Here is a 22374-nt window from a genome sequence, read left to right on the forward strand (position 1 = left end):
ACCCTTCCACCTACCTGCAAAATAAAAGATGAAAAAAAAAAAAAAAAAAAGAGAGATGGAGGAGGAGTGGGAGAGGAAGGAATCTTTATCAAGACACAAATAGGATTACTCTGTGTGACAATCTGCTTTGTGCTCCTTTCCGAGGGGCTGTGATCTGCTCGCTGGGTATCTGTGACCAGGAGCCGGTACATGAGACTCGATTAAAATTCTGCTCAGCAGGTGAGGCGCTCGTCTGGCAATCATTCATCCTGGGGAGGGAAGCGGGGGGGGGGGGGGGGGGGGGGGGGGCTGCTCCGCGCCTGCTCTCCTTGCCAGGATCCTTCCTGCCTTGGCTACAGCGGTGCCGGGCAAAGGATGGACACGGGGGCTTGGGATGGAGGTGATGCAGGCAGCGTACCCATGCAATGAGGTCAAGTGGGCATGGAAAGCAGCAGTGCCCACGTCAAAGGAGATTTTGGGGGGCAGGGATGCAACCCTGTCTTTCCAGAGGATCCTTTCTCAATGATTTTTCTTCTCTGCAAAGTGGTTTAGTTTAAACAGATCCCTGCCTCCTCAGCAGAGCACTGGTGATGGAGACTTCCCAGCTGTTCCCCCATTCCACCACGCATCCCATCCAAGCTCGGACAGCTGGGGCACATCTGGCTTTCACCCCCAGGCTGCCCATCCCACCGGAATCTCTGCTGGAAAATGAAGCCTAGAAACTACCTGTTGATCTACGGGCTATAAACTGGAAGCTGTATTTTAATAAACAAATGGAAAGAGCTTTTTTCTCTTATTCCTCTGCCTTGGATGGAAGTGAAAATAAAATACTGGTTCTCAAACGACCATTTCATAGACGACTTCTGCCTTTTTTCCCCCACTTTGCCTTTTTGATCTCCTGGTCTGCAATAGCCCAGCTCCTGGCACCAGCTATTTTCTCAGATAAAAGACAAAAGTCCTTTTAGGTCCGTAAAAGCAAAATGCAGGCAGGGAATTCAGGGTTCTTAGAAAGAAGAAGGATGTAGCGGGGAGGCCAAAGCTGGGAATGTCTCTCAGCTGCATATTTGGGCACCAGTGGTACCTTCTCTGGCTCATCTCCAGCCTGGGATAAATACTGGGGCGGGGGGGAATCAGTGGGACCAGCCCTCCTGCACCTCAAGACTCCCTTGTCCCATCAAGAGTGAGGAGTAATGCCAGAGCAGGGGGTAAAACCTCCTTCCTCCCTTTTTTAGAACAAAAAACAGGGTCAGCATCATCCAGAAGCACCCCCAGCCTGCAGAAGTGCCCCTCAGGGTAAGAGAGCAGGCGAGAGCCACGGTCGGGGGTGTCATCCTGCTCCTCCCAGCCCCTTAGGTCAATGGGCTGGTGTGATCGACCTCAAACCCACTGCCAAAGCACCTGGATCTCATACCGATTTCACGAACACCGAGCTGGTGGGCCATTTTTCCTACAGCGGTGGACAGAATCCCTCTGGATTGGGGAGAATTAGGCAAAGGCGGCGATTTCAGCACGGCTTAAACCATCAATCTGAACATCAGCCCGAGCAGCCAGGAGGGAAGGAACCAAAAAACAAATGGGCCATCGCGTGGCCAGAGCCTCACGCACCAGTTGGGAGCACCCCCATGAGAAGGGGCTCCTGCACCGACCCCCCCACACCAGGAGCAGGGTCAGAGGCAGCTAATTCCCTAACCACACTTATTAATTTCATGCGTATCTTCTGCAAACCTCTGGTTCACCGACAAGATGGAATTGATTTAATTAGAATTTCCATCATCGAGCCATTTGGACAGCAGCTTTTAATTAGGGAGAGCGTAAAGCACCGCAGGGGCTGGAGGAGCGAGGGGGCTGAGTGGGGATGGTCAGACTTTGTCATCGGAACAGAATGAGCTGCAGCCCCCGTGCCACTGTCCCTTCCCCGGGGCTGCAGGATCAGGCCCAGTGCCAAGGCAGGGTTCAGCAGCCCTCAGCATCTCCTTGGAGAGCAATAAAGCTCCCGCATCCCACAGACCCTGGGCTGCTTACCAGCTCTCCGTGCCTCACTTTCCCCAGCTGAAAATGTAGGGTGGGGGTGGGGGTGGGCTGCTCCTAACGCACAGGGCAGGCAGATCGCTCAGGGACCACGGCACACCGCCACAAGACAGAGCTGATACCAGATTCCTCCATCTCCCAGCGCCGGTGCCACCAGGATGAAGCCACTCCTGAGAGGACATAGCTCAGGGTAGGGAGCACAGACTCCCCGACCTGCCCGCTCCTTTGTCGTGACCTGTTCAACCGAGCATCTAAATCAGGCAGCTCCAGCGCCGGGGCTGACACCGGCCACGCACGGGCTGCTCGGTCTCCTTCAATAAATCTGGCTCTTGTCAAAAAATAAAGCACCGGGAAGCACGGCAGCTGCGGGAGGCTCTCCCGGCCAGCCCTGGCACCGGCTGATGCCGAAAGGAGACGGCTCAGCTGGGGGTGCTGGCGGCAGATGGAAAACCAGTGATGAGAAAGAAAACTTTTTCTTAATTGCCCACAGACCAGGCTTCCTGCACTGGGGAGGCAGCTCCAGTGGATAACGCCGGTGCTGCCAAAGGGTGGTTGCATCCCTTTTTCCAAAACAAACCCCAGCTCCCATCCCAAGCATGGGGTGCAGACAGCCATGGATGCTGCCCTTCGGGATGCTCCTGGCCGAAAGTGCGGTCCCCCTGCCTTCAGCCTCCCGCTCCTCCTCGCCCAGCCCAGGGACACAGCTTGGGGCTGCGGGGCCAGGGCAGCTTGGGGGAACCAGGCAGCTGCAATTTGTTTTAATAAACCCAGTGAAGAACAAGGAAATGAAGTGGCAGGAGCGGGTGATTAATCAGAGTCCCCCAGCCGATTTCCACCTTCCTGGCTTCATGAAGGTTATTTACCCACTAAGTGGGGAAGCGTGGTGCTGAATGCAGCAGCCCTCCCATCCCACTGCCCCCAAAGCCTTGGGGCATCCCCCGTTGCAGGGAGCAGACACAAACCCGGGGGGCTCAGCACCAGGGGTCTAATCCAGCTCTGCACACACACCACCACCACCCCAGCTGCAGCAACCCAGCCCCAGGCAGCAAAACCTCATGTGCCTGCAGGTGCTGAGCACTCCTGGCTCCCGCCACACACACGCGACTGGCATCGTCCTCCGTTAGGTGAATTATTCATGCTGTACAATACCCCTGTGCTAAAAAGAGCTGCTGCACTCGCTGCCACAAAGAAAACAAGCACCTCAAAGTGTCCGGCGTGTGCTGAGTCCTTCCCCTGGCCAAGGATGCTCCTCACCCCGGCTGAGCACTTAGGCTTCATCACGTCCCAGCTCTTTCTGGGTGGGGTTGAAAAATGCAACCCCAGACCCCGACGCAGCTTTTTGGGGATCATATTTGCAGGGGACAGACCTGGTTCCTTTTACACCAGCATCACCGTGGTGGTTCAGGAGAAAGTACGTAGAGCTGGGGCTGGAAAGCTAGCAGAAAGGGGTGGGAAGGAGCTGGAGCATGCCAGAAAGCTCTTGCAGTGACGCCAGAGAGATGCTATCGCAAGGAGCCGAGACCGGGGATTTGGGGGAAGGTTTTTTCTGCAGGCAGAGCTACGAGGAGAGATGGAGCCAGCTTGGACAGAGGATGCCGCATCTGCAAGTTGTTCCACTGATGTACAGCTTTAATTAGGCAGTGGCATCTAAAAGGACACGTTACTTATTTATGTAGCACAGGAGCAACAAAAACCCTGGCGGGGAGGGGCAAGGCTCACCGCTGGTGGGGAAGGGCCGGTGGGCTGCATGGGAAGGGAGCAGGGAGAGATGCGTGGGAGGGGAGCGTGGGATGGGGCGAGGGACCACGGAGGGGGACAGCATCATCCTGGGGCAGGAACAACCACCTCTGCCGTGCACATGGCCAGAGGTAAAGGGGCTGCTCCAAGCTCCTGGGGACAAGTTGGGGGGGCTGCTGTCACCTGCAGGGTGGGATGCAGACTTGCAGTGACCCACCTACTGCTGCTGGAGCGGGGTGAGGGGACCCATCGCTGAAATGTGGGTGACCAAAGGGAGGGGACGGCTCCTGCCTGCATCCCCACGGGTGCAGGGGTGCGAGCGCACATCCAGGGGCGGGTTGGGGGGGGATGCTGTTTGCTCCTTGCCTGGTTGGACTTTCCAATTGATTTTGTGTCTGGATGTGCTACAACCCTCCAGGAGAATCACTTCAGCAATTTAAAAAAAAATCAAAGTACTTGGAGGGCACTTGAAATGCCGCCCTGATTCCCCCCCACCAGCTGCCCACGGGGAGGGGGCACCGACCCCCAGCCAGGGCAGGCGTTCCAGTGCTCCCCCCAGCATCGGGAGCAGGTTGCACCAGTTTGGCTCCCAGCACTTCCATCAGCGTCCCCTCGCCAGGGAACACGGAGGGGGATGTGAGCAGTACTAGAGGGGGATGTGAGCAGTACTCGGAGGGGGATGTGAGCAGTACTCAGAGCAGTACTCGGAGGGGGATGTGAGCAGTACTCAGAGCAGTACTCGGAGGGGGATGTGAGCAGTACTAGAGGGGGATGTGAGCAGTACCTCGAGGGGGATGTGAGCAGTACTCGGAGCAGTACTCGGAGGGGGATGTGAGCAGTACTCAGAGCAGTACTCGGAGGGGGATGTGAGCAGTACTAGAGGGGGATGTGAGCAGTACCTCGAGGGGGATGTGAGCAGTACTCGGAGCAGTACTCGGAGGGGGATGTGAGCAGTACTCAGAGCAGTACTCGGAGGGGGATGTGAGCAGTACTCAGAGCAGTACTCGGAGGGGGATGTGAGTAGTACTCGGAGGGGGATGTGAGCAGTACTCAGAGCAGTACTCGGAGGGGGATGTGAGCAGTACTCGGAGGGGGATGTGAGCAGTACTCGGAGCAGTACTCGGAGGGGGATGTGAGCAGTACCTCGAGGGGGATGTGAGCAGTACTCGGAGGGGGATGTGAGCAGTACTTGGAGCAGTACTCGGAGGGGGATGTGAGCAGTACTCGAGGGGGATGTGAGTAGGACTCACCTCGTGCCAAGAGGCCACAGCAGGAGCCAGAGCTCCAGTGAGCATCATTCCCCAGGGAACAGGCAAAGGCAACTGCCTGTGCAGCGACACCCGGGAAGGCAAATGCTTTGCTGAACCTCAGAGTGGAGTCACCCGTGCTTAAAGGTCAGCGGCAGCGTGAAATGGAAGTTGCCTTATTTTCATTTTAAGCATGTCCCTGCCATAAACCCACTATTTGAATAACAAAGAGCAGCAGCAGCTCTCAGGTCATGGCAGGGGGGAAGAGACCCCGGAATCCCCGAGCCCCTGCTGCTGCAGCAATGTGGCTGGGCCCAGCAAGGTGAGGTGAGACCACACATCCCATGGGAATGATGTCCCTGCTCTGGGAACGGCCGGGGGTGCGCCCACCTGCATGCACACCCCATCCCCCAGAGATTCGCTGCTGTCTAGGAATGGTTGAGGTCGCCCTGCATCCCCCTACCCGGGGGGGTTTGAAGTCTCCATCCTCTACCTGCCTGTCCATCGACTTGCATTTCCACACTGTCACGCTGGGCTGAGATCAACTCTGGGTTTTAAAGTTGCTGGGGACCCCCAGGGCTCTGGACGTGCCCTCACCGAGCCACCAGCGGCACTGGTGCCTGGCTGCAAGGCTGCGGCGTGGGTGCATTTGAGCTCAGTGACATCCTCCCTGCACAGGTCACAGCTGCTTTGCCCAGGGAGCAAAACTGGATGAGAAGGGGGGAAAAAAACCATCATAATCTAGAAAGGATGTAGGTATCCCCATATCCCCACTCCTCCAACTGTCAGTCTCCTTCCTCCTTTCCCACTGCCTGTCGCCTCCCTCCTCCTCTCCCAAGCAAGCATTCAATCTTTTTTGTCTCGGCAAATAGCTTTTAAGTTCCTCCCGCTCCCTCTAATTTATATTATTTTAATTATTGAATAGCCTTCTCACTCGTCGCCTGGAACATTAACACGTTTTAAAAAAAGGGACCCAGAAAAATCAAACTCCATCAGCGATCTGGTTTTTCCGTCTTCGCTAACAGCTTCCAGCCCTCCCAAGAGGGCACCCAGCGCTCTCAGTGTACTGGGCTGGCGGAGGAGGAAAGTAAGAAAAAAGGGAAAACGGCCCCGATCCTGCAGAACCGAGAGGTTCCGGGGTGCTGGGAGGGGTGGAAGAGGTGGGACCCCACTCCGGGGGCAGCACGGGGCTCCCACCGCTGCTGGGTGTGCAGAGTATTTCTATTTCTCCCTGCCGTTTGCTGCAGAGGGGACTCTTGTTCAAACACTCTCTAGCCCAGGGATGTTGATGCAGATAAATAAATGCACAGTGAGGGGAGAGTAATTATGAACTCCTCGGCTTTCCTGCGGCTGGTAGGGAGAGCCGGGGGGAGCCCGTGTCCCACCGCAGCCCTGAGCCCCCTGTTCCCCCCCACGCAGCCGGGGCCAGTGGCACAGCACAAGTGTCCCCAGCCTGGCCCATGTCCCCTGGGCCGGAGCACGGAGCGGTCACAGCCGCCCTCGCAGCCCATCAGCAAGAGCCGCCTCCATCCCAGCAGTGGACGTGGCAACCCTGCAGCTCCCCAGCTGTTTGGCTCAGGCGTGACCTTACGTTTTGGGGGTATAACCCGCCCCCCCTTATCGAGCCACCCCCCATAACCTGTGTCAGGGGGACCTATACCGAAACACCCCCAACTCTCAGCTGTTGCAGGCAGCTGAGACAGTCTATAGGTGACAGCCACAGCAGGGAGGTGCCCGGCATCTTTTATGTGACTTTTTACACCCAGGGTGCTGAGCACGATGGGCAGGGGGCCCCCGGGCTGACCCTCCCAGTGACACTGCTCCCACAGATCATCCAAGCCCCCTCAAGTACCAGCCAGGAAGGGAGGCCAGGGCTGCACCCCAGAAATCCTCGGCACCCCCTCCAGCCTCAGAAGTTTTTAAGATCTACCAAAACCAAGCCCTGAGCAACCCAGTCTGAGCCCAGAGATGGTCCTGGTGGGCACAGGCAGTGGGATGAGCCCCCCACAGTCCTTCCAGCCTGCGTTATCCCACCCCACACTCACACTCAGCCCACCTCCCCATCCATCCCCTGCCAGGCGACCGCCCTCCCACAGCCCCGCTGGCACCAGGAGCATCAGCATCCCCCCTCACCACAAAACCAGAGGAGAAGAGAGAAAAATCCTCCTGCTAAAAGTGTCACCACTGGAGGAGAATGGATGAAGGGATCCCAGGGAACACAGCAGAGGCAGGAGAAGGGTTTTAAAGACACCAGCTCCTCCCTACCCCCAGCCGTGGAAGAGGCACGCGTGGAGAAACACTGCAAAAACACTCGCGGTGGTTCTGCCGGGCGGTTCTTTTTACCCTCGTCAAACCCTACCTTGAAGAGCCGCAGGATGTTGGCCACCATGATGGAGACGGAGCTGCCCGAGGCACCGATGACACCAACCACGCGCTCTGGTTTGGTGATGATGGGGGGGCCGCCGTTGACGCAGCGCACCTCGGTGCTGTCCTTCTCGATAAGGGCTTGCACGAAGGTCAGCGACTGCTCCAGGGCGTGCGTGTCCCGTGAGCACGTGTCCAGGATGCGGGCGCCCAGGGTGATGTTGGGGAGCAGATCGGGGTCGTTGTTGATGCGGTCCAGGGCGAAGAGCATGGCCTCCAGGCGATGGATGCCCTTCTCCTTCTTCAGCTCCCCGCAGGCTTTGCCCTCCACGCCCCGGCCGTGCACGGGGAAGAGCCCCCCGAGCGTGATGTCCCCGTCGATGCGGATGGAGTTCATGTGTGGGTAGCCCTGGCCCTTGGGCTTGGCGGCACCCCCAGGCGCCCACCCCCAGCTCCAGGCACTCAGGAGGAGGCAGAAGGACAGACGCTCCATGCAAAAATAACCCCCGCTCATCGCCAAAGCCGTGATGGGGCAGAGCTCGCAGCCCAAATCCCGGCAGCGGTCAGGGAGCCAGGCTGGCGCGGGCGGGCAGCATGGTTCCCGGTGGGCTCCCGCTCGCGGCACCGTCAGCAGCTCCCACTGGTGATGCCAGCCCCCAGGGAGCAGCGGGCAGCCGGGCTGCAGGAGGGTGCCACGGTCTGCATGGCTATGCCAGGGAGAGGAGGCGGCAGCCGAGATGTGAGCCCAAGCAAAGCTTCGAATCCTTCCTCCGGAGCCCTTAAGAGGGAGGGGGGAACAGGAGGGAGAGAGAAAATTAAGCAGGAGCATGAAGAGGACATCAGCTATTCCGTGCTTTCATCAGGGATGCTGGCAGAAATTAGCACTGGGGGTTACTGCAAAACTGGGATTCACTTGATTTTTGATTCATGCCAGCAGCTTTGGCTCAGCCCAGACTGCATCTGGGCAGGGGGTTGGTGCAGGGGCCCCCGGCTCACTCTGCCCAAAGGAGCAGGGCCAGGTCAGTGGCCGGCTCAGGGCTGGAGTGACACCCTGGGACCCCATCCCATCCCACCCCCTCTTCAGGGAGCTGCCAGGGTGGGACAGGCTCCTAGACAGTGCTCAGAGGGGGGCAAACTCCACATGCACCCACAGCCCTGGTCCCTTGCCTGCCCTAGAGCATCCTTCCTGCCCCAGGACGCAGCCAGGCACAGGAGCGAAGCAGCCGAGATTGATTTAGACCCCAAGATGATGTGGGGAGAAATCTGCTCTCTAAACACCCCCTCTACTGAGTGGAGCACCCCCTGCTGCACCCACCTGCCCCTTCCTTGTCCCCATCGACGGCCCTGCCAGACATGAGCTCCTGCCCCCAGCAAAGCCAGCCGAGACTGAAGATCTTCCCAAGCCTCCTCCCAGGTCTGCCAGGCTCATGCCCTTGGTGGGGGTCAGAGCCACGTGCATCCCCCATCCCCTGCACCACCGAGCCCAAAGCAAGGAGGTGCCGAAGGACCGGGGGGCTGTTTCCTAACAGCTTTTTCAACCGCCTGCCACGAGTCCCCACGTCTCGAGCGCCGCACTGCAAACCAAGCGGGCTCGGAGCTGATTTCTATCTTAAGCAAGAGCCGACACATCCAGGCACTGCCGAAAGCCAGCGTCACGGATCTGAATCGCTACCCTAAGCATTGCTGCTCCTGCTGCTCTTCCTTCAGGCCACTGATTTCCGAACCAGCAGCTGCTTCCTCGCAAGCATCCGCTATCGACAGCTTCCAGCAGCAAATATCGATGGTACCGAGGTCTCGCCCGAGCCACGCGGGGAGTTTGGCTATCTGGCTGCCCTAGGCAAGCACCCTGAGGGTCCACCCAAACTGAAAATGGCAAGATGGATGGTCAGCTGTGTGCCGAGGGCATTGAGCTGCTCCTCGGACCCCGAGCTGGGTGCCCACGGGGCGGGAAGGAAGGAGCAAATGGTCCCTGGGAAAACTGGGGGTAAAACCGGGAGCAGTGGCTGAGCGATGCGCGCAGGCTGCGCCCATGGACACCCACTGCATCCTGACCCACATCCCAACACCTCCCCGAGGGCCACGGGGATTCAGCAGCCCCAGCACCAAGTGCAGCCAATGGGGAGCATTTCCGCATCGTCAGCTGCTCTTTTTGGAGAGGCAGCAATGGAAGAGCAGCCAGGCACCCTTGGGTCCCGATTAACCTTCACAGGGTGAGATTTAGTCCTTTCACCAGATGGAAAAAACCCACCTGCTCCTACTAACTGCCATGCCACCCCAGCACACCGGTGCACGCACCCTGTCTTGGAGTTGCTGGCTCCTCCAGAGCCAGTGCTGGAGCTGGCAGAGAGAGCTCAGACCAGACCAGCCCCTCCACCCCTCCTGCTTGCAGCTGTGGGGCAGCCGGGGGGGGGTCTTACCTCTCACCACCCTCCCACAGCCCTCTGTGCCCTCACCTTGTCTCCTTTGCTTTCACCACAGACCCCCTGAGTAGGCACAGGGTGCTGCCACGGTCTTGGCCCTGAGATCACAGGCAGGACAGCCCTCCATCCCCCTCCCCACGCTGCGGAGCTGCCCCTGCCCAAGCAGCACACCCCCCTGCCTCAGTTTCCCCTCTGGGGGAAGGCTCTCCCTTGCAGCCCATCCCTGCTGTCTCCAAGCAGCCGCTGACGGATGCTGCGATGGCAGCGCATGATTAATGCAAAGCTCCAAAAAGCAGAGGAGAGCGGAGCAGGCAAATGCATTCCCCAAGCAGGACAGACTGCAACGGCGAGACCGAAGAAAGAGCTTAAATTAATCTCAGCTCGAGCACAGAGCCTGGCATCCGAGCCCACACCTGCCGGGCCGGATCCTCAGCCAGCCCCAAGGGGTGCTGCCTGCCAGGGCCGGCCGTGCCGAGCCCTGTTACACCATGGAGCCCCGTTACACCACGGAGGAGGTTCTGCTCCGCAGCCGCCCCAGCCAGGAGGGCCCTTGCCTCAACTCACCTCCATAAATTATGCACATCCCTGTCCGTCGGAGCCACTTGAAGGCCCATCTCCAAAGCGTTTCTGACAGCCGGGGCTTTTAAGCAACCAGAATTACCCAGTGCCAAGCTCTTTGCTCCGAAAGGCAGGAGCTTGGGAGTGCTGCAGCACAGCACCCACCCCAGCCTGCCCTGCCGCCGGGAGAGCTCCCACCAGCACGGCCCCGCTCCCACCAGCACGGCCCCGCTCCCACTGGGATCAAGGACAGGGATCAACCCTCCGCATCGTCCCGTCTCCTTTGCAAGAACCATCCCATGCAGCAGCAGCAGGAGCAGAGCGGGGGAAAGCGGCTCCTGCCACAGCCTGGAAGCGGGTCAAGCTCTGCCCATGGGGAGGGAGCAGATGATGGGAAGACCCAGAGGTGTGCCAACACCACAGCCAGCCCCTCCCCCGCCCCCCCCAGCCCCGCACCAGCTGAAATCAGGTCATTTCTTACACCCTCACCCCTGGAGTTGCGACATTTCGGCCCGTTGGAGAAGGTGCGATGGTCACCACGTGGACCTGCTCCCAGGAAAATCCTGCGAGCCCCCAGCAGCTCCCGCAGAGCCAGCAGTGCCCTCAGAGCCCACAGCCTCTCCCTTTCTTCTTTTAAGCTTTTTCCTCTCTGTTCTCTCCCCTTTGTGCCTCCTTTGATCATATAATCTGAACGAACTGAAGGTAAAAATATCACGGCAGGCAAGAAGAAAGCGCAAATAATGGGAAGGGGAGGGGGGGAGCTGGTTTGAATCCTTCGCTGAATCATTAGGGGAGATGCAGCCTGAGTTACCCGATAAGCCTGTGCTGCCAGTGGCCTGAGCACTCACCGGGAAGGGGCAGGAGATGAGCGTCCCCTTCCCACTGTCACCCTCCACCTGCCTTGAGCATCCCCACGGTCACACACGAGCCGCTGCTCCCCACAGACCCCAAACCTTGGTCCCACCCGTGCCAGGGATGCACCCAGCCCTGGGGGGCTAGCCAGAGGGGTGGGCAGCGCGTGGGGCTGGGCGAGCCAGCAGGAGCCCTTACAGCTCAAGGACAAGAAGGAGGGAAAGCCATCCTTCTTCCGAGGTGTGAGACCAGCCTCTGCATCCGCAGGGAGCCCGGCTCCTGCACCTCCCCAGAGCAGCCAGCCCTCCCCCCATGAGGCTGGTGCTGCACATCTGGAGGGAGATGCACATCTGGAGGGAGACACCTGCCTATGGCAGGTGCTCGTGGAGCAGGGAACAGCCTTACCCACGTGCTACAGGCAGCAAGGGGACACAGCCACCCTCCTGCCCCATCCATGGGAGCACCACCACCCCGGGGGGAGATATATTTGCAGATTTGCAATAAGTCAGGTGCAGGTACCGAGGGTGGCAATAAAGGGGGTGGGATAAACGCCCAGTGTGGCACTTATCACTGCACCAAAGGAAGGAGCAATGCTGCTTCCTCCCACTCCCCGCAAGCACATCGTCGGTGAGGAATGAGCCTTTCTGTCGCCCTCATCCCGGCTGTGCCACAGCCAGATCCGCAGTCTGGAGAGCAGAGCAAGGACTAATCAAACCCAGCGGATCTCTAGAACCCAGGCAAGGGTCATTGCCTGGCCCGAGCCAGACCAATCTGAGGAGCACCAGGAGCTGCAGATGCGGGTGCTGGGGCTGCTGCTGCCCTGGGATGGGCAGAGCCAAGGGGGCCAGGGGCAGTGCTCAGCACCGGGCTGCACCCCTGCCCTGCGGGTCCCCAGCACCCCAGGACACAGGGCCGGTCCTGCATGGTGGCATCCTGCTCCCCTCTAGTGGTGGCCATGCCACCGAGCCACGGGCCAGCACCAACATCGCCATCCACGAAGGTCCCTGGATGGGGCAGGGTGAGGGCTCAGCTGGGCAGGACAAATCCAGCGCTGATTAAAAATTCTCCTGCACCCCACAGAGCTCGTGCTGTGAACCCATCTCCAGTGCCTGGCGGAAGGACTGGCCATCCCGGGCTTCACCTCTGCAGCTCCTTCCCACAGCTCCTCCTGTGCATCCCTGCAAACGCCGCACCAGTCAGGGCTGCAGGGAAACATCATCCAGGCTCACCATGTCCCGCAGAGCCCAGAGGTGACCACAGCCACCAGACACACAGCCCCGGAGCTGGGCAGCCCATCCCGCCAGGGCGATCTGCATCCCAAGGCTCTGCAGCCAAGGCAAGTGCTCGCAGCTGCTCCATGGGGCTGGTGCACCTCCAGGAGGGGCAGCTGGAGCCCCCCCTCCACGCATCGCCTGGGTTTTGTGTGCAAGATTTCCCTTCCCCAGCTTGGTGCTGCTGCAGCCCCAGGAAAAAACAGCCCAGAGTGTCCCCCAAATCACACCGACCAACCCCAAGAGCCTGGGGCCAGAGGAGACTTGGCCCATGACAGCGGCACAGCACAGGGGGTCTCTTTGCTGGAGCCCCCCAGACCTGCCCCTTGACACAGGGATTTTGCGGCAGTGAAAAAGCTCCTTTAGGGGCTAAATAAATAAGGAAAGGAACAGCCCATTTCTCTCCCTCGCTCCACGCCCTGCAGGACTCCCAGTCAAAACCAAGTCATTTTGTTGCCATTAGCTCCATGGAGCCCATGCCGCTGCAGGCAGGCGAGTTCACATCTCGTGTGCCATCAACCAGAGCGCCGGCTAAGCGCTAATCACCATGGCTTCGTCACCGCTGGCAGTGGGCAAAGCACAGAGGCGTGTTAATTCAGATCCCAGCCAGGGCTTATCCTGAGCATCCCACCCCACCGCCAGCAGACCCTGCACCCACGGATCTTAGAGCAGGATGGGGCTCCTCCAGCTGTACAAGACCTGTTGGCTCCCAGTTCAGAACCTGGGCACTCACTGGTTTTGTGCTGAGCCCACCCAGTTGCATCAGGGCTTATTAAACCAGGCAAAGGCTTAGCTGGTGACACAAGCCGGGAGACGCAGGAATAAGCAGCGAAGAGGCTGTGCCCAGCACTCACCTGCATGACTCCATCCCTGGCTGCCAAGGAGCCAACCACCCATCAGCCCACCACCAAGGAGACCTCCCCAGCCCAGCCCCGGCACGGGAAGGGCTGTGCCGGCTTCTGCCACACTGGCTGCCGCAAGCTCGCCAGCATCTTTTTGAAAATCAAGGCCATTTCTTTCCCCACCTGCTATTCCTTCAGTAAGCGGGGCCAGCCGGCACGCAGCACAATATCCCAATTAGCGCACGCTCACTCTTCCCCACTTGCAAGCGATTACAGGGAAGTTCGTTTTGGCTCCTGGTTTTTTTAAATCACAAAAGCTCCATTAAGTATAGCAGAATTTAGACATAGAGGAAGGGGACACCAGGTTAAGTTCTCTCTCGACAGGCAAAACCTTAAGTATTCAGGTCAAGTACCCCGGCGTTCGCTCAGAGGAAAAGCAAGGCCACGGCTCAGCAGGCAGCGGCGAGCAGAGACCCCGGGTTTTACCATCAAAACCCACCCGACGTGCTCCAAGACGCAGCATCCCCCAGAAACGCCTCAATTGATGCACGAACAGATATCGCAACGCTTGCATAAGCCCAAGCCCAGCGCCAGGGTGCCGACTCAACCCCTCTGCAACCGCGTCCTGCCAGCGCCCGGCTCACAGCCCCGCAGCGGGCAAAGCCGGGTATCACCACCCTCTTCACTGCCACAGAGCATCCCCTGAAGGATGCTGAAGTGCGAAGAAAAATGCTCCCACTGAGCACGGATCAGACCTAGGACATATTTATCATGATATATATATATATATATATATATATCTCCTTAACTGCAGCCAAGCTCTCTCCTTCCCTCTCCCTCCCCACTGCCAAGCAGGCCAGGACTAATCCCTCATTTTGAAGGATCAGATGGCACAGCGAGGGGAAGGCGAGCAGGATCCGGCCGCGGAACAAGCGGAGATCGCAGCGGCTCACCTTGCGGGAGGTGGCGCGGGGTCTCCGCCGGCAGCCAGCACACGGAGCTCCAGCCAGGAGAGGCTGGAGGGAGGGAAGGAGCCGGCGCTCATCCCTGCTTCTGCCACGTGCAGCAAAATCCCGCAATTAATTTTTGATCACCTTCTGCAAATTGGGACGGCACTGGCTCAGAGCAAGAGCTGACTGTCGGTCCCCAGTGGTGCCCGTGACACCGCGTGGTGCTTCTGCTCCCCATCACACCTACACCCCGAGACCGTGGTCTGGCAGCACCATCCCCTGCCCATACCCAGCCTGGGAAAGCCCCGGGGGGGGGCAGAGACACCCATCCTGAGCTGGGCTTGGTGCAGGGCCATCCACAGCACCAGGGCACGGGGAACCGGCCCACCCCGCAGAGGAAACTCCTCCATTAGACGTGAAGCCGGAGAGGATGATACAGTGCCCGCAGCGGGCACGAAGCCGGGGAGGGCAGCAGGAGCGGGTTCGCGTATGTTATAATTAGGACCTGCCACATCTTCAAGCCGTTGCCTTTCTGGGAAGAGCTGGAAGGGGGTGGCTGAGCTGACAAATCCATCCTCCTCCTGCCTGATGCCAAAGTTGAAGCACGTGACACTTTTTCAGGGAGCGGGCACGCTCCTCTGCAGGGTGATGCTGGCCCCTGGGATGGGGGGCCGGGCCACGGCTGCATCCGAGCTTCAGTTCCCACTGTAAAATCCCCTTGAAGCTCCCCCTCCGCTGCTCCAACACCCCAGAGTGCAGCTCAGCACCACCTGCTCAGCACCTGCTGCCCTCCCCAAAACAGGCTTGCCTGTGCCCCCCCAGCCTGGGGCAGCTGGAACCTGCTGTGCCCGTGGGGACCCATCCCCCTTGCAAAGGCAGACCACCATCGGACCACCATCACCCTGGCCCCCAGCACTGCATCCCCCCGGCTCAGCCAGGCTGGTCAAAAGCAGCCAGGATCTCTGCACATCCCATCGGACCGCGGCTCGGTGCGGAGGTGGCAGGTCACAGGGAGGAGGGTCTCCCCCCCCCCCCAGCCGGTATCTTGCCCAGCAAGTCCCCCCGCACCCCCTGCCCGCTGCCCTGGTGCGGATAAATCCCTGCTTACAGGGAGCAGAGGGAGGGAAGGAAATGCGCTTTGCTTTTTTTTCTTTTGGCAGTTCTCTTGGCATTTCCCCGAGCTCCTCGCTGCATTCAACAGATCGGCTCAGTTCTCTCCCTCCCCAGGCCCTGCCGTGGGCCAGCAGCCAGCGCCGGTGAGCATCTCCGGTCACCCCAGCCCTGCTTCGGTCACCCCAGCCCCCCCCCCCCCCCAAGCCCCCAGCCACAGGTCACCCGGTAGCAGCGATGGCAATGACTCACTCCGCAGCCTCTCCGTCGCAGCCGCCACCGAAGGCAGCGGGCATCCCCCCCGCAAAAGCCAAAGCAGCCCCCAGAAAAAGAAGCCGGCTGGCAGAGCACATCACACCGGGAGGAGGAGGAGGAGGAGGAGGAGGAAGGTGGCGGGGCTGTTCCCAGGCAGGTGGTGGGAGAGTTGTGTGGATCTTTCCCACGGCTGCCAACTTCCCCAGCGGCTCCCGGAGCCAGGCAGATCGGCTCTGCCAGAGCGCTCCGGAGAGGAAAACAGACCTGGGAGCGTGTCTGCACCCAGAGCGGGGCTCCCAGCTCCCAACCCGGGGTGGCTCCGTGGGGTCGCTCCAGCTCTGGGGAAGGGTCTTCCCCCCCCCCAAGCTCCATGGGGCAGCCCCTTCCCCGCTGAGCTGGGCAAAGCAGCGGCTGCTTCTCCCCCTGCCCTGCCCTGCGGCGGGCTCTGCGGGCCCTGGCCGCTGCGGCGAGGGGGGGGCAGCCACCCGCCTGCGGCTCGGCCACAGCCCCCAGCCCCAGACCCCCCACAGCCCCCCCACAGCCCCCTCCCCGGAGCCCACACGGGGGCGACGGGTACCTCTGGGGACAAAGGTGACAGGCTTATTGACTGGGGCAAGGAGGGGTCCCCCCGTGCCCCCCACGGCGGGGATGCTGCGGGGTGAGGGGCAGCGCTCCGCAGCCCCACAACTAGGAATAATGGGATGAGGGGGGAACCGGGGAGCTGCCGGAGGGGGGGACACAGGCTGGGGCTGGAGGGGGCTCCCTGCTGTGGAGGGGGCTCCCTGCTGCAGCCCCCGCTGTCGCAGCCCCCCCTAAAAACAAAAACAAACCAAACAAACAAAAAAAAAAAAAAAAAAAGGAAAGGCGGAAAATCTGCTGGAGCGTTGCTGGGGTGGGGGGAGGAGGGGGCACCCCAGCCCCTCGGGAGGGTTGGGGGTCCCGGGCGTCCCGGGGATGCTCCGCCCGCCCCGCACTTACCCGCGGGCAGCGCGAAGTTGGCGGCGCCGCCGACCCCGTCTCCGCCCGCGGCCGCTGCCCGGTGCCGCGATCCGCCCCCGGCCCCGGCGGGGCGCCGGCAGCCCGGGGGGGCCCTGCGGCATGCGGCGGGGGCAGCCCGGCCCCCCCAGCCCCGGCCCGGCCCGGGGAGCCGAGCGAGCCGCAGCCGGGCGGGACCCGCCGCGCTCCGCGCACCGCAGCCGCGCCGAGGAGGAGGAGGAGGAGGAGGAGGAGGAGGAGGAGGAGGAGAAGGAGGAGGAAGAGGAGGAGGAGGAGGGCTGGGGCCGGGGAAGTTTTGCATGAAGAGGCGCTGGGAAGCCCGCCGCCGGCTTTGCCAGCCTTTTAAAGCACTAGCGCACCGCGGGGGACCCCGCGGCCGGCCCCGGCTGCCCCCCGGCTCCCGGGAGGGGGGGCACGGCTGCGGCCCCGCAAGTCCCCCCCCGCCGGGCAGCGACAGCCCCTGCCGGCGGGGGGGGAGTGGACCCGGCCCCTCTCATGCCCCTGCTGTCCCCCGCACCTCTCTCTCCCCTCCTGGTCTTTGCATCGAGATGTATTTTGCTTGGACTTGTCCTTCTGTCCCTGCCCGTCACCTCCAGCCGTCGTCGCAGCCATGAGCACAGCAGCAGGGCTGGCACGAGCCCGGGCCTCCAGACCCCCCCCCCCCCCCCATGCTAAAGAGCCTCCCCCAGGTTGCAATCCTCTAATTTCAGCATTTGCAGAAGTGGGGGTCCACGCCTGCTCCCATGGGTGCAAACGCACCAGCCTCTGCCCAGCCCCACAAGAAGCACGGTACGTGCTGGGGGCGTGGGAAGGGTCCCCCGCGCCCGGCTGCTGGGATGCTGTGGCTCCCACTGCATCCACTAACAAATCCATCCCTAAATTCCCCTTCCCATGGTGGGAGCAGCTCCCCAGGGCAGTGATAAGGAAGGATGCTCAAGGGAGGATGCTCGTTGCCCAAAGCCGTTGCCCTTCTCTTCAGCCTCCCATCAAATGACGCCACCAGCCCACTCTGCACACACGTGGAGCACAGCTCACGCATCGCCTCCATTGGCTACCAAACCACCAGCCCCAGGCCCTGGTGGCTCCAAGGAGCCCGTCATGGTGTGTCCATTCATTAATCCAGAGAAAACACAGCCCCCTAGTAACGGCCATTGACACATTAACTGCTCCGATCCATCATGGTAATGACTGCGGGATAATCGGTCACTGGAGCAATTAGGGAGTACACCTGCCCGTACACCGGGGCTTCGAGAGCATCCAGCCCATGCAGGGACCCCGGTCCCTGCACACAAATCAGGGGTCTGGCAGCAGGGAAGGCTCTCTGCAGCTCCACCTCCCGCTCTGAGCACTAAAAGCAAAGCACAGCCTTTCCAACACACATTTCCAGCCTCATCTTCCCTAAGGATTGATTTGTGTTGTTTGCTTGGAATAGCAAAATACCAGCCCTGGTGTGAGGTCAGCCAAGTCCTGGTGCCGGTGTGAAGGGCTCGGCGTTGGCCATCGCAGCCCTGCCGCACAGATCCTGCTCGGGGGGCTGGTGATGAGCTGGTTTTTCAGAAGCGCTCAGAACTGCCCGGCTCCCAGCACGATACCCTGGCCAGGCCTTTGAAGGAGCTACGTGCTCTCCAGTGAGATGCACTCGCCTGAAAAGCTGGCCAGCCGCCCTCCTGCCATTAAAATAAGTGGCGATATTCCCATGGATTCAGATGCTCACGGGATCGTGCCCAGAGCACTGTCGCCTGCAGAGAGACCAGGCTGTTGCAGTGATTTCGTTTACAGCAAGAGCTGGAGCCGTTCTCATTGTTATTCTGCTCTGATGCAGGGGAGGGCAGCCCCGGGAGGGGGACAGACCCGTCCACCCCCCCATGCATGCACACATGGTGTGCAACCTCAGCTGTGCCAGCACCAGTGCCAGGAATGGAAGCAAAAGGATCTCTGCACTGTGGCTGGTGGGGAGGGGGCACAAGGATGGATGCTGGTGACAGCCCAGCTCCCAGCTGCAATCTGCCCCAGCAGCAAGGTCCCCAAGCAAGGCTCCCAGGCAGCGACTCTGCCTGTCCTGGGGGGCTCTGACATTTCCAAAAGGCTCTCAGGGGAGCAAGGACTCACTCAGGCCCTTCTGCATAGGGAGCAGAGTGACTGGGGGGGGTCCAAAAGTCAAGAAGCCACATTGTCTCCACCATGGGCAACAGCTGGAACACTGCAACAGATCTGGGAGACCCCCTAGGACCCAACCACAGACCCACCTCTGGGATCACCTGGTGACCCCAAGGGGCTGTTTGGACTGGCACAATGTAGGGCAGAGTCATGGGCAGGAGTGGGGGGTCTGCACCCATCAGTGCCCAGGACCACGGAGCCCCTGGGAGGAGAGGAGCCCCTCACCTGCCCCAAGCCCCGAAGAGCCTCAGGGCACAGCAGAGGCACCAGCCAGGGCTCTAGGCTCGTGAGTCACCCACAAGCCAGGGCTGAGGGTGCTCCAGCCACCGCAGGATAAGCCAGACACAAATCCCTTCACCAAAAGCAGCTCTCGGAGGCACCCTGAGGTCAAGCTTTCTGCTCCGAGCCAGGTGAAGCCCTCAGCTCCTGGGGATTTGTAAGACACGTGCTCTGCCTTCAAGGAGAAACAAGGGTATCCCACTCGCAGCCTGGGGTCTCGCAGCACTGGGGCAGGGCTGTGTCCCCAGGCACAAGGACACCAGGCCAGCCTGCTTAGCTTTTCCCAGGTCCTGAAGAATCACTGGGGGAAGGTGTCCGGGCTAAATTATGCAGAAGTTTGGGCTGAAGCAGCACCTGAACTGCTCTGGCAGCCTGCTCGCCCAGGGATGCTCAGTGCTCCCCTGGCTCTGATGGAAAACAACCATCACCCAGCCCTGGCGACCTGAGTTCCAGGGAATTGGGGGATGTTCTTGCCACCACAGCTGCAGCTGGCAGTGTCTCTCTTTCTCCTTTCCAAGCCTCACAGACCACGTCTCCCCTTCTCACGCCCTTCTCCCCGCTGTCAGCCAGAAGCCAAAATATCACAGCGCTCGTGTCACCATCGAGAATGTCAAAACACAATTAACATTTGGAAAGCCGGCTCAGGCCAATGCCGCCACGCTTCCCTGGAGTGATGGGGAAGGCCATGATGTGGCAGCTGAGCAGGACGGGTAGGGGAGCACAGGGTCAGGCAGGAGATGCCCCAGTGATGCCAGGGAAGCAGCCCGTGCGTGGGGTTCCCCTGAGAGCGCTCCAGCAAATCCCGCAAAGTTCGCTGCTGCTGCTGCCAGGGCTCCTCCTGGGCACAGGGGTCATAAGATGATCAAATATTCCAGGAGAGTTCAATACCGTCAGCAAATGGATGCAGTACCATCCTCCGCAGGATCGATATGGCTTCATCAGGCTCAAATCAAGAGGAACTGAGCAAGTCGCTGCCTCTCGCATCCTGGAGGCAGGGTTGGAAGGGTACACCCTGAGCCAAGTCCCAGCTCCGTGTTCACGTCCATCCAGGGATTATGGGGTGCCCCAGCATCTCCAGGGCCACCGGCAGCCTTTCCCTGAACCTCCAGGGTTTGCAGACCCCCAGGCAGGTGGCTTTGGCACTCCCCGAGCCCACTCAGCCCACGGTTGTCCCCCAGCCAGCCACACAGCATCCATAGCTTCCACCCTCCCACTGCTCTGGTCCTCCTGCAGCAAGGAAGGTCACCATGTCCACTGCTAAAGCCACCAAGCACCAACCAGGAAGACGTGCTGCTTGCAGTTGTTTTGTTTTGTTTTTTTTTAATATAGGAAAGCACAAAACTACATCTTATGGACTGGACTTTGCGGTTCGGCTCTGCAAAAGGGCTTTGAATAATTTATGCCCAAGCCAGCACCTCCTCATTCCTCTTCACGGGTCGCTCATGTCAAAGAGACAGAAGCTCAGGAATCACACGCGGTCCTTTCTATCTGTGGGTTGTGTTGCCAGTGTGCAGTTGCCTTGGGTATGGATTTCATTCCCACCTGGATAGAAGGGTGGGGAAAAAAATCTTTAATTCAAAGTGAAATATTAATAGAGCTGTAATTACCTGTAATATCTACACAATTAAAAAGCAAGAGTCCCAGTAAGAACTATTTTTGTGTGTATTTAAAGAAAAAATAAGTTTGCAGGGGAAGAGACTGGGGGAGTTGGAGATGTTTTGCTGGTGTCCCACTTGTCTGGGGGAGAACCTTGGCCAGGAGGAGCGGCACCAGAGGGACACGGGACACGGCAGGTCAAGGGCTCCTGGCTGGTGGCAGTGGCACAGGAGGAAGCGAAAGGCTGGTTTGCAAGAAAAGAAAAGAGGAGGAGAAGGATTTAAGAAGGAAGAAAGAAGAACACATTGACATTTTTGTCCTGCTCCTTGCGGGGGATTTTGCAGCAAAGGGAAAGTTTTCATTGACGTCAGGCAGAGAACCTTAGCAAGAGGATGGGGAATGGGAAAAGTCTCTGCTGGAAGTTTGCAGGGTGTTTCAGGCTGGGTATTGAGTGGGGTGACCCAGGCTCAGCCCCCCGCAGCCATTTGCCAGCAGAAATTGCATGAGCCGCTTGCAAGAAGCCATTGAGTTACCCTGTGTTGGGCAATTAGAGCCAGAGATGGGGATTACCAAAAGAATAAACGAAATTGCAAAACAAAACCAAGCAACAAAATAAGTCAGCTTGCCCAAAAAAATACCTAAACAACAGGCCCAAGGTAAAAAAAAAAAAAAAAAAAAAAGCGCCTTGGATTTCTTTCCACAAGAAAGAGACTCCTACACACAAACAGCACATGAATATGGGTAATAGATACGGATATTTCAGGGAGCAAAAATGGTACTGACTGCGCTGTTATTGGATCAACATTCACACATCAAGTCCATGTTTCTCTCGAGGAGTGAGGATAATGGGATGCCGAATGTCAGACCATTTTAAATATATATAAAACTCATTATACGCTTCATGACTAACCAGATTTTGATGGAAAGAGTTGCATTTTAAAGAAATGCAGGGGGAAAAAAAAAAAAAAAGAAAGCCTATCCAGGCTTACAGGGAGGAATTAGCAATGAAAGAGGGATGATTCGGCTGCAGGCTGTGAGTGATGACAGCTCCTCCTCCTCGTGAGGAAGGCTGCTGCAGCCGTGCCAGCTCCCTGGCAGCCCCCTTGGTTGCCCCTCGCCCACGTTGGGGGCTGCCAAGCCCCCGTGCAACCGGGAATCCTGCCAGGCACCTGCATCCCAGCCAGCGGATGCGGGACCCCCAGCAAACCCCTGACTGAGGCCAAGCAACCAGACCTGCCTCTTGGAGACCACCAATGGGGGGGACTTTCCCTGGGCTGGGGGGCTTTTTCCCAGCAGAGCCCATGCCAGCACTGAGGGGATGGAGCAGACGCTGGGGATCCAGCGCGAGCAGCGGGCACTGATGCTCCGTGGCCATACCCAGCCCTGGCCGAACCGCCTCCAGCTGCCGTGTCAGAGCTGCTTGTTGGGGATTTATTCCTCTCTCCTGGGTGTAGCCAACCTAAAAATTCCCCTTTCTACCTCACTGCCTCCGTGTCTCGGGAGGACAAAGGACTCATGCCTGGCTTTTGCTGCTCTGGGAGCCCGGAGCCAGGCAGCACCAGCGCTCTTCTCCTCTACAACACTTCCACCTAACGGCAAGAGTGCGGGCAAGGAAACAGCCCTCAGCACCAGGGCCACCCACCCCACAGCACCCACCCCGCACCCCTGGGTGCGGAGCAGAGGCCAGCACGGCTCAGTGCACTGATGGATCGGGAAAGGAGAAGCTGCCGGCT

The 22374-nt window shown here is 59.6% G+C and overlaps 1 protein-coding gene across 2 annotated transcripts in view; it reads right to left on the minus strand.

Moving 5' to 3' along the window:
* Positions 1–16786, minus strand: part of GRM4 (glutamate metabotropic receptor 4) — a 54383-nt gene extending 37597 nt beyond the window's left edge. For both annotated transcript variants that reach the window (XM_040616835.1, XM_040616834.1), the window contains exons 1-2: positions 16592–16786; positions 7351–8133 (exon numbers count right to left, since the gene is read on the minus strand). In XM_040616835.1, coding sequence (XP_040472769.1) covers positions 7351–7869 — 519 coding nt within the window. In that variant the 5' untranslated portion in view covers positions 7870–8133; positions 16592–16786. The remainder of the gene's footprint in view (positions 1–7350; positions 8134–16591) is intronic.
* Positions 16787–22374: the final 5588 nt, after the last annotated feature.

This window comes from Falco naumanni, chromosome 17 (genome assembly GCF_017639655.2).
Source record: "Falco naumanni isolate bFalNau1 chromosome 17, bFalNau1.pat, whole genome shotgun sequence".
Lineage (NCBI taxonomy): Eukaryota > Metazoa > Chordata > Aves > Falconiformes > Falconidae > Falco > Falco naumanni.